Genomic DNA, 11,615 nt, shown 5'->3' with positions numbered 1-11,615 from the left:
ACATGAAAGTCTCATCCAATATATGGAGTGTACGCTGCGAGTGTCTGTCTCCTGAACAGCCCTATTATGTACATTAGGCCTGCAACACACATCCGTGCCGCCGGTACGGGTTTGGTACGTTTTTGCACGTACCGGCGGCACGTGCACACGTTACCCTATGGTAACAGGCACACACACGTAAAGCCACGCGGAACGTGTGTCCATGTGGTTTGTACGTGTGTGCGTTTTTTAGACGGATGACATGTCCGCGTGTTGCTGGAATCACGCAGACATGGACCCGCTAAAGTCAATGGGTCCGTGTCTGCACGTACGTGACACGGACCATGTACGTGTGCTTGCCGTATGGTCCGTGTGCGGTTTTTATTTTTTTTAATGGTGAAACGTCTCAAGAAACACGGACTGCACACGTACGTATCTCACACATACACGGACATTCCACACGCACACACGGCGAGCATACGCCATCACACTGATGTCACACGTACCAGAGAAACGGACATCCAACACGGAACACGGACCCGTAAAACGGACCACAAGACGTGCATGTGTTTTCTACGGACGTGTGTTTCAGGCCTCAGTCGGTGAGGCTACTTTCACACATCCGGTTTTAGCACTGCGGCTCAATCCGGCTCAAAAACCTATGCAACGGATGCAGCAAAAAAAAACGGATCCATTGCATAAGTTTTCCATCCGGCCTGTCCGTTTTTTGACGGATGCGGCTTGATTCTGAGCATGCGCAGTGCAAAAAAACGCATCCGGCGTCCATAGGCTTGCATAGTAAATCGCGCCGCATCGTGCCGGATCCGGTTTTTCCGCCTCACAAAAAAAGTTCCAGGCAACGTTCCATCCGGCCGCCGCATGGGCTAAATATGCCGCATCCGGCAAAAAACGGACGCAACACAAGCCCATGCGGCACAATACAGCGTTAATGCAAGTCTATGCAGAAAAAACGCAACCGGCGGCAAAAAAAAGGTTGCGTTTTTTCTGCAAAGCGCCGTATTGTGCCGCTCAGCAAAAAACGGATGTGTGAAAGCTGCCTGAGCTGTTCATACCCGGACACATCTGCAGAACCCCCAAATCTGAACAAGCCCCTAAATTCCAGGAGTTATTTAATAGTTCAGTTTGCTACAGAAAAGTTCTGTCTGAACCAAATTTGCCCATAAAATCTGTGGGTCACCTCCAGGGGGGGACATATTATTGGGCAGTCAAGAGATAAGGGGGCCCAGAGGTCAGGGGGCCCAGAGGTCAGGGGGCCCAGAGGTCAGGGGGCCCAGGTACCCCCCAGGGGTCTACTCTACACATACAGAAAATTGTTTAATCCAAATTTTCCCTCTTCCCTCAGACCCATGAATGTGACAGAAAATTGTATTAGGAAATGTGATCTCAGGTGGAAGAAGAGGTGAAAGTGGAGGGGACCCCTGTGACGTGGGAGGAGGAGGGTGGAATCCGAGGAGATACAAAGTATCAAGCAATAGAACGCGGTGACGTCATCACACTGATACTTACACAATGTAGCCCCAATATTCCGGGGCCCCCCACTCCCCTGTGTTTACGTCCAGCAGCCCACGTGCTCAGCCCACTTCCAGGTTCCTGTCCCGCCCCCGGACCCCACGCCCTGGGCGCCAGTCCCTCCCTGCAATCCCCGGTCCCGGTCGGCAGTGTTTATAACGGGGGCTGCGGGGGAGGCCGGGAATCGGGGTGATCGCCAAAGAAAGTGCCGGAGCAGCCCCCCGAGAAATCGATATCGCCTGCTGGTCGCCCCCCTCCCCCCAGGACCGCTGCAGCCCACCTTGTAGCTTTAGCTCCTTGCTTGCTCCACTGAACCCCAACTTTCCTGCACATTAAGAGGGGGTCCTAGCTGCTTCTCTTGAAGGGCACCCCACACCCCATTATCTCCAGGCCTGTAGCGGACATGCAGCTCTTTAGTCTCATTTCATGAGCCCCTCGAGTGCCTCTACTGCCCCTATCCCCCCATATTTATGTAGTGCTCCCCACTTTTCTGCTCCTTTTATACTTCTTGCTTATTTAGTCTCCTATATTTGTTTATCTCTCTAACTTTGTCCCCAACCCCCACACCACCCATTTAACAGACGGACCCCCCCTCTCTCCCCTGCTCTGCATCCTGCACCCCCACTTTTCAGGTAAGTTTCATCCTGGGGTTTTACATTTTTAGGGTTCTCAATAGTCTAAGTGAAATTTGGGGGGTAACTGAATTTCTGGAGGTCTCCAGTAAAGAGCTACAGATATGGGGAGAGGGGTTACCATCTAGCACAGGGGTGCGGATATATTCTCTTTATAGAGGGGTACATCTATTGCCCCCCGCCAGATGCTGCAGCCTGTTGCTGTGCATGAGGCCTGTATAGGGAAACCCCTCGTTTTAGGCCTCATCGGGCTTTAATTGGTTAATGTTTGGACCCTCTCTCTGGGGGGTAGCCCTGAGGGTATCTATGACAAATTTGGCATTGGATGGTCTTCTAGGGTAATTTATGCAAAAGAGTTGAGGGGGGGGGGGTGAAAAGCACGCCCCCACCCCCTACTGTATAAACTTTCCAGCCATTTTCCCAGCTTGGATCACTTTGTGGGGGGATATGTAAGGGATCAGCTGTTTGGGCTCGGTCTCTGGCATAGGATTACCCCTAGGATCCATCTTCACAGCCCAGAGACCTTCTCCTTATTAGAGGACTAGGAATCCATCTATGGCCTAAATGTAAGTTGTTCTCCATTTCAGCTGCAAATCCTCCTAATTCCGCCTCTGGGACCCTGCGACGCCTAATATGAGGTAAGGGGCAGAGCCCACCACCCCTGGTGCCAAGTGTCCTCCACAGCACCCGTCCTGCACCCCTCCCCTCCTCTTCTTGTGCCATCTGTTCCAGCAATGACCATATTTATTTTTCATATTAATTTTCAGCGATTGCACAAAAGAAAACTATACAAAGGACGATGCGCAACGCTCCAGGAAGAGAAAGGCAGATGTGGCCATTGTGAGTCCATACAAAGAGCCGTGTGTGGTGCATGGGGCTCTGCTGCTCTCTGCTCACTTATCATTCCTCTCTGTGCAGTTACTAGAGGACCCCGATGAAAACCTAGAAATGCAGCTGCTGGAAATGAGCAGGAAGAGGCAGTTCGAGCAGCAGGTAATGAGCAGGACACTGAGCAGGCTTTGTTTACAAATAGAACGCGGAGTGTAAATAAAGTGTCAGCGCTGATACATTGTATGGAAATGATCTGCCAGAGCCAGGAACATCTTCCTGCATATTCTCCCCCTATAGGAAAAAAAACCCCACAACCCTGCATATTCTCCCCCTATAGGAAAAAATCCCCACAACCCTGCATATTCTCCCCCTATAGGAAAAAAAACCCCACAACCCTGCATATTCTCCCCCTATAGGAAAAAAAACCCACAACCCTGCATATTCTCTCCCTATAGGAAAAAATCCCCACAACCCTGCATATTCTCCCCCTATAGGAAAAAAAAAACCACAACCCTGCATATTCTCCCCCTATAGGAAAAAATCCCCACAACCCTGCATATTCTCCCCCTATAGGAAAAAAAAACCCCACAACCCTGCATATTCTCCCCCTATAGGAAAAAATCCCCACAACCCTGCATATTCTCCCCCTATAGGAAAAAAAACCCCACAACCCTGCATATTCTCCCCCTATAGGAAAAAAAACCCCCCACAACCCTGCATATTCTCCCCCTATAGGAAAAAAAACCCCACAACCCTGCATATTCTCCCCCTATAGGAAAAAAAACCCCACAACCCTGCATATTCTCCCCCTATAGGAAAAAACCCCACAACCCTGCATATTACCAACATTAGATTAGATGCAGCCCTGCTACTAATGAGACCAAACTGGCTTATGTTATGCACATATTGATCCAGTCCCTGCTAAGGGCTAGCACTGCAACATCCATATACTCTGAAGGCCTTGCTAATGGCAACACACACACACACACACACACACACACACACACACACACACACACACACACACACACACACACACACACACACACACACACACACACACACACACACACACACACACACACACACACACACACTTTTTGGTCTTGCTCACTTTACTGCAATAATGTTAGTTCACATGTCCAGTAATCATCTGTTGCAACAGATCCTGCTGAGATCTGTTTGGGAAAAGTTCTGCATAAAAATGTAAACTTTTTTTTTTTTTTTTTTTTTTTTTTTTTATTAAATAACTGATAAATGATGTTAGGAAGCAATATATACTTTCTATATTCTTATTAAAACATGGGAGACTATGGAGGATAGATACATTACAAATGCAAGTGAAACTGATTAATAAATAGTAGTCAGTTAATGGATCAGATTTGGTCTATAATATTAACAATAATAATATTAATATAATATTATTTCAAGGAAGTCTATGGAGGATAAATCTGTTAACTGCTATTTATTCTGTTTTACTTGCATTTGTAATGGATCTGTGCTCCATAGACTGTGATGTTTAATAACAATAATAACCTACAAATACATTTGTATATTTTTATTAATAATCTACAAATATATTTGTATAATATTATTTAAATATATAATATATGTAGATTAATAATATTTATTTGTAGATTAATTATTATAATATACAACTATATTATACAAACATAAATAAAAATGTTCTATTTGTATAACATTATAATTAATAATTTGTATTCATTTGAATAAATTATACAAATATAGAAATTATTGTTTGTATAATATTTGTATATTATAATAATAATAATCTACCAATAAAATATATATTTTTATTAATCTACATATATTATACAAATATATTTGTAGATTAGATTATTAATGTACAAATATATTTTTATTCGTATTAAAACATGGCAGTCTATGGAGGACAGATCCATTACCAATGCAAGGAAATCAGATTGATAAATGGCAATCAGTTAACAGATTCATCCTCCATAGATTTCCTTGTTTAAAAAAAAAGTGATCTGTTAACTGATTGCTATTTATTAATCTGTTTTACTTGCATTTGTAACAGATCAATCCTCCATAGACTCCCATGTTAAAAATAAATTAATAAAAATCCTTGACAAATCATTTTCCCAATGGATCTCTGCAGGATTTGTTCTAACGTAATTACAGGACCTAAAGGCCCTGTCACACACAGAGATAAATCTGCGGCAGATCTGTGGTTGCAGTGAAATTGTGGACAATCAGTGGCAGGTTTGTGGCTGTGTACAAATGGAACAATATGTCCATGATTTCACTGCAACCACAGATCTGCCGCAGATTTATCTCTGTGTGTGACAGGGCCTTTACAATTTAATTTGTTCTGACTGGTAACTCCAAGGCCAAGTTCACAGAACATTTCGTGGCTATTGTCCTCAGTGGCGGATACCCCCTGTGCAGAAAACACAGTAAGGGTACTTTCACACCTCCGGTTTTTCTTCTGCGGCACAATCCGGCACTTTGCAGGAAAATCGCAACCAATTTTTTTTTTGCTGCCGGTTGCGATTTTCCTGCATAGACTTTAATTAGTGCCGCATGGCCTTGCGTTCCATCCGGTTTTTGCCGCATGCGGCAGATTTAGCCGATGCGGCGGCCGGATGGAACGTTGCCTGGCACGTTTTTCGTGCGGCAAAAAAAAACCGCATCGCGCCGCATTCGGCCGATGCGGCGCATCTCTCAATGCATGCCTATGGCGGCCGGATGCGGCAAATACCGCATCCGGCCGCCGCATGCGGTTTTTGCCACTGCGCATGCTCAGTAGCATGCCGCAAGCGGCAAAAACCGGGCGGGCCGCATGGGAAAAAGTTATGCAAAGGATGCGGTGTTTTCACCGCATCCGTTGCATAGCTTGCACAGCCGGATTGAGCCGCATGTGTGAAAGTAGCCTGAATGGCCCCTTTGCAGTCCAATAACTCATCAAAATGCAGAATTCCACCAACTTTGGAGGTTGAAATGGGCCCCCGACCTCTTGTGCAGTTGTACGGTTGCACCAATGATATGTCCACCCCTGGTCTGAGTATAGGCAATAATTGGAGGGGAAAAAGAGGACATTCTGTAGTATGCATGTATCCTTGCAGTTGAATGGTTACTAGGCTTATGTAAATTAGCTGGAGGCCAAAATGGCAGCTGGTGACTTGGGGGCGCTATGGTAATACTAAAGCTTAGCCAGTATATATTCTTTCCAAAGTGTCTCCTTAACCCTTTGTATCTTGTGGCTTTTCTGATTTTCCCCCCCCCCCTTCTCTCCTGTGTATATGTAAATGGTTTCCTGCTATAGGTGCTAATTAAGTTACTGTAGCTGAGATTATGCAAACGATATTCCAAATATCTGCCAGGAAGTTGCAATCCTCCTCACCTGATGCTGCCCTTCATCTGCAGACATTGGAGTCCACACTCCCCACTACACAACTATCAGATAATCCCCTCCAGCTGCACCCATACACCTTGTATATCCTGACACCTCTGTGTAGGCTCCTTAGTGTCTGATTTTCGGCACATGCCATTAAGGAAACTGGGAGTTGTAGTCCAGTTATTGGGTGCGGCGCACGTCGTGTCCTCTTCTAGGGGCAGTCTCTGTGCCACGTCGGTGACTAGGTTAATAAAACCAACATACTAATGTATTTTCTCATTTTAGGGTGGTAACAGTTATAACTTATGGCAAAGCCGCTACCAGTTCCTCCCAACATCCCAGAAGCCATCATACGCTCCCCCTTATCCGCAGTACGCCAGCCTGAGATACCGATGGTCTTCGTTCTCTCCTCTTCCACGTCTCAGGTATGTAGCCAATTAAGATTGTATCGGGGGGCTGATGTCCTAACTGTTGCCTTCTGTTTGGACATATTGTGGATTTTGCCTATGACTGCTGCGCTTAGATCTCTGCTGCACTAGGATTGAAGGCTTTTATGATTCATTATTTGTGCCTTCCCTTTTGAGAAATTTAAAGTTTATTCTAAGGTCTTTTTGGGGAACTACTTGGGCTTTGGCTCAAAATGCATCAAATATATGTGGGGCATTGGTGTGATCTACTAGAGCGCCCCACCTGTTGGCAAACCCTGTATGCTGATGATTTGATAGATGGATATAATATATATATATAATTTTTTTTTTTTTTTTTTTTAAATGTATAGCTGGGCTAACCCGGATGACGTGTGGAAGAACATGCTGCAGAAAGATGAAATGTACGTAAGGGACAAGAATTACTTACAGAGGCATCCGGCGCTGGACGAGACCATGAGGCCCACACTACTGGAATGGCTCATGGAGGTCAGTACCCGCTTCATTATGTGCACTGAAATGCCTAATATGCTGCCACCTAAAAAAAGGGTGTCTGTCCATCTCCACCACCACCCCCTCCTCCTTCTCCTTTCGTCCACCACCCCCCTCCTCCTCCTTCTCCTTTCGTCCACCACCACCACCCCCCTCCTCCTTCTCCTTTCGTCCAAAACCCCCCCCCCCCCCTCCTTCTCCTTTCGTCCACCCCCCCCTCCTCCTCCTTCTCTTTTCGCCCAAAACCACCCCTTCCTTCTCCTTTCGTCCACTTAACCCCTCCCCCCCCCTCATTCTCCTTTCGTCCACCACCACCTCCTTCTTCTCTTCCTTACTCCTGCAAAAATCAGTGTGAACGCAGCCTTACAGCAATTTATTTTTTTTCCCTCAGATTTCAGAGGTTCATAAACTGCACAGAGACACTTTCTATATCGCACAAGATTTCCTCGACCGCTTTATGGCGACACAGGAGAATGTGATGAAATCCAAACTACAACTTATCGGCATCACCTGCCTGTTCATCGCTGCCAAAATTGAGGTGGGTGACGTCTCTCCCTCTTTGGGTGAAGCCCACGGACTTCTTGAGTGGCGAAGTCCCTCTAGCCTGTGGGGGTTGCGCGCGGGCCCTCTAGCCTGTGGGGGTTGCGCGCGGGCCCTCTAGCCTGTGGGGGTTGCGCGCGGGCCCTCTAGCCTGTGGGGGTTGCGCGCGGGCCCTCTAGCCTGTGGGGGTTGCGCGCGGGCCCTCTAGCCTGTGGGGGTTGCGCGCGGGCCCTCTAGCCTGTGGGGGTTGCGCGCGGGCCCTCTAGCCTGTGGGGGTTGCGCGCGGGCCCTCTAGCCTGTGGGGGTTGCGCGCGGGCCCTCTAGCCTGTGGGGGTTGCGCGCGGGCCCTCTAGCCTGTGGGGGTTGCGCGCGGGCCCTCTAGCCTGTGGGGGTTGCGCGCGGGCCCTCTAGCCTGTGGGGGTTGCGCGCGGGCCCTCTAGCCTGTGGGGGTTGCGCGCGGGCCCTCTAGCCTGTGGGGGTTGCGCGCGGGCCCTCTAGCCTGTGGGGGTTGCGCGCGGGCCCTCTAGCCTGTAGTGTGCCCACGTTCCAAAATCCAAAGCTTTTATGTGGAAATCCACTGGGTGAATAAATCAGTCTGAATTGTTGTATTTTAGGAAGTTTACCCCCCTAAGCTCCATGATTTGGCCTACTTTACCGATGGCGCCTGCACAGAAGACGAGATGTTGAGTATGGAGCTGATAATCATGAAGGTAAGCCTGGTGTCTGAGGGGGCCGGGAGGGTGACTTGTCACCTGATTGTACCTGCTTTTCAGTTTATTAATGTATGCCCGGCCCTTTAAATCATCGGTTAACTCTTTCCTCTCCTCAGGCACTTAATTGGAGTCTGTCGCCAATCACTGTGGTCTCTTGGCTGAACATTTACTTACAAGTGGCGTACAGTAAAGAACTGCAGCACTTTCTGATCCCCCAGTATCCCCAGAAGTCCTTCCTACAGATAATGGAGGTAAGGTGGTCTCCTATGTGATGTAGGGTGGTCTATGCTGTCCGGACATGTAGTAACTGTCGTGTCTGGTTCCAGCTCTTAGATTTATGCACCTTGGACATGGAGTGTATGGACTACTCGTACCGAGTCCTGGCCGCCGCCGCGCTGTATCACTGCACCAACCCGGAGTATATCCAGGAGGTTACAGGTAATGAGGGGGGTACAAACGACTGCCGCCTGAATTTGGGAGGGGACGGGGGGCACCAATGTCCTTTTTATAAGGAAGGAGCACAAGCTCTATTACCAACTCTCCAAAAGTGCTACAAATGGAAACCTTCTAGAATCTTTAGGTGCAGAATGACTGATTCCAGGTGGATACATTGTATCTATTGGGACTGGAGAGGATTCCGCTGCAAATATTGAATCTGTATAAATATAAAGCCCATTCACTGACCGCGAGCAGGTGCAAAATACGTGTTTGCTTTAGTCTTCACACCCTTACCCATATTTTTTTTTTTTTTTTTTTTTTTTTTTTTTAATTCTAGGCTATCAATGGACCGACATTACTAGCTGCATACAGTTCTTGCTGCCATTTGCAATGGCGATATCCAACTCGGGAAGACCCCCAAAGCTCGGCTATTTCGCTGGAGTGGCCATGGCAGACATGCACGTCATCCAGACGCACAGGGACCATTTGGATACGCTGGTGAGTAGCCGCCATCTGTATGGACCTGGACTATGTAGCACGTAACGGCGACTCGTCTGCTCCAGGTTATCATGCACACGGCTGGTGGGGTTCCATGACACCCCGGGGTGTAGTCTGCAGACCCTCACACATTGTAATTGCTTTTACTTTTAGATTTTGGGCTATTTAAAGGGGAACTCCACTGGGAACTGATAGTTCTTGTAATGGGCTTGTTACATTGTGATGTTTCAGGTTCTATAATACTCGGAAGATTGGGGGATGGGAGGGGGGAATAACACACCCTTTCTCTGCCATTCCCTAATATTATTGACCATTCCTATATATTAGGCTGTTGCTTCACTTACGATTCCCCAGTATTTCACTGGTCCTCTAAAATGTTTCCAGAGTCTTTTTTTTTTTTTTTTCTTCTAATTAATAAAAAAAAAATATATTATATAAATATATATAACATTTTTATTTTAATTAGATTTTTATGTTAATTTTTCATTAAAATAAATATTTTAATAAGATATTAGAATATTATTTATTATTTTTTTATTAAAATATTTATTTTAATTTTATTCTAATTAACAAATGTAATTAAAATAAAAATATCTTTATTATATTGTAATTAAAATATTTTTTATTTTAACTAAAATAAAAATATAATTTTAATTAAAATATTTTTTAATTAAAATAATTAAAGATGATTATGATGTGTGTTTTTTTTTTGTTTTTTTTCTTAAAGAAAAAAGCGCAACACTTAAAGGAAATGTATAAGAATATGAGAGAAAATGAAGACAACACCGCCTTCCTGCTGCCCCCTGTGACCATGCAGCCATTGACCAGCTAGTCTGCCCCTGCAGAGCCACACCGCACCAGGTGGGGGGGGGGGCACTGATTAATTTGGACACTTGACCGACCTGCTGGATTTTATGCTTCTATGAACTCTTTTGGAGGCGTCCGGTCACCACTGACTGCTACTTTTTTGGATTTTATTTTTTAACACAAGGCTCTGACCAAACCCCAGTGTGTTTTTGTTGTGTGTTTTTTTTTTTTTTTTTTTTTTTTTTTTTTTTTTTAACTTTTGCTGCTATGAAATGAAAAACAAAAAAAAAAATATGCTGCTGGATGAAAAGGAAAGTATCGAGTGGGGGAGGGGCGACAATGACTCCGGGGATCCTGCCGGGTGTCGGGGTTACTTTTCAGTGTGCAACCTCTCCTGTCTTCTGTATTTTCCAATCCGTAACTTTTTATTACTTTTTATTAATGTCTTAGACATGCTGCTATATCTTATAAAATAAACAAAAAAAGCCGTCTGGACGATGGCCATTGTTTTAAAATAAATTTTAGGCTGTGTGGGTTTTTTTAAATGCTGGGTGCAGCTCTGGAGTATAATACAGGAGGTAACTCAGGATCAGTAATGTATGTACACAGTGACTGCACCAGCAGAATAGTGAGTGCAGCTCTGGAGTATAATACAGGATCTAACTCCGGATCAGTAATGTATGTACACAGTGACTGCACCAGCAGAATAGTGAGTGCAGCTCTGGAGTATAATACAGGAGGTAACTCAGGATCAGTAATGTATGTACACAGTGACTGCACCAGCAGAATAGTGAGTGCAGCTCTGGAGTATAATACAGGATCTAACTCCGGATCAGTAATGTATGTACACAGTGACTGCACCAGCAGAATAGTGAGTGCAGCTCTGGAGTATAATACAGGAGGTAACTCAGGATCAGTAATGTATGTACACAGTGACTGCACCAGCAGAATAGTGAGTGCAGCTCTGGAGTATAATACAGGATCTAACTCCGGATCAGTAATGTATGTACACAGTGACTGCACCAGCAGAATAGTGAGTGCAGCTCTGGAGTATAATACAGGAGGTAACTCCGGATCAGTAATGTATGTACACAGTGACTGCACCAGCAGAATAGTGAGTGCAGCTCTGGAGTATAATACAGGAGGGAACGCTGGATCAGTACATGTGAGTTGTATGTGCATTTCTGCGATACACTCCGCGCTCTCCATTGTCTTAATAGGGGTTTTTATCTTCCTCGAGGTAATTAACCACCAGAATAAGCGCATTCTTCATTGGAGCTGATTGGTTTTGTAGGTGAAAAACCTCATTAACCTTTTGGGCTGGGAAGTGACAAAATGCAGATTCATGCGG

The 11,615-nt window shown here is 45.7% G+C and overlaps 1 protein-coding gene across 1 annotated transcript; it reads left to right on the top strand.

Annotated features, from left to right (window-relative positions):
• Positions 1 to 1,607: 1,607 nt before the first annotated feature.
• On the top strand, positions 1,608 to 10,746 carry LOC142286639 (G1/S-specific cyclin-E3-like). Its single transcript, XM_075333373.1, has 12 exons — positions 1,608 to 2,141; positions 2,729 to 2,779; positions 2,909 to 2,981; positions 3,060 to 3,134; positions 6,637 to 6,776; positions 7,130 to 7,265; positions 7,660 to 7,806; positions 8,423 to 8,518; positions 8,638 to 8,772; positions 8,848 to 8,959; positions 9,297 to 9,457; positions 10,185 to 10,746. Exons 2-12 carry the CDS (start codon positions 2,775 to 2,777, stop codon positions 10,287 to 10,289), a joined length of 1,185 nt encoding a protein of 394 aa, XP_075189488.1. The 5' UTR covers positions 1,608 to 2,141; positions 2,729 to 2,774; the 3' UTR covers positions 10,290 to 10,746.
• Positions 10,747 to 11,615: the final 869 nt, after the last annotated feature.

Source organism: Anomaloglossus baeobatrachus, unplaced genomic scaffold (genome assembly GCF_048569485.1).
Source record: "Anomaloglossus baeobatrachus isolate aAnoBae1 unplaced genomic scaffold, aAnoBae1.hap1 Scaffold_671, whole genome shotgun sequence".
Taxonomy (NCBI): domain Eukaryota; kingdom Metazoa; phylum Chordata; class Amphibia; order Anura; family Aromobatidae; genus Anomaloglossus; species Anomaloglossus baeobatrachus.
Note: the sequence above shows the minus strand (reverse complement) of the source record. Positions and strands in the feature narration are given on the sequence as shown.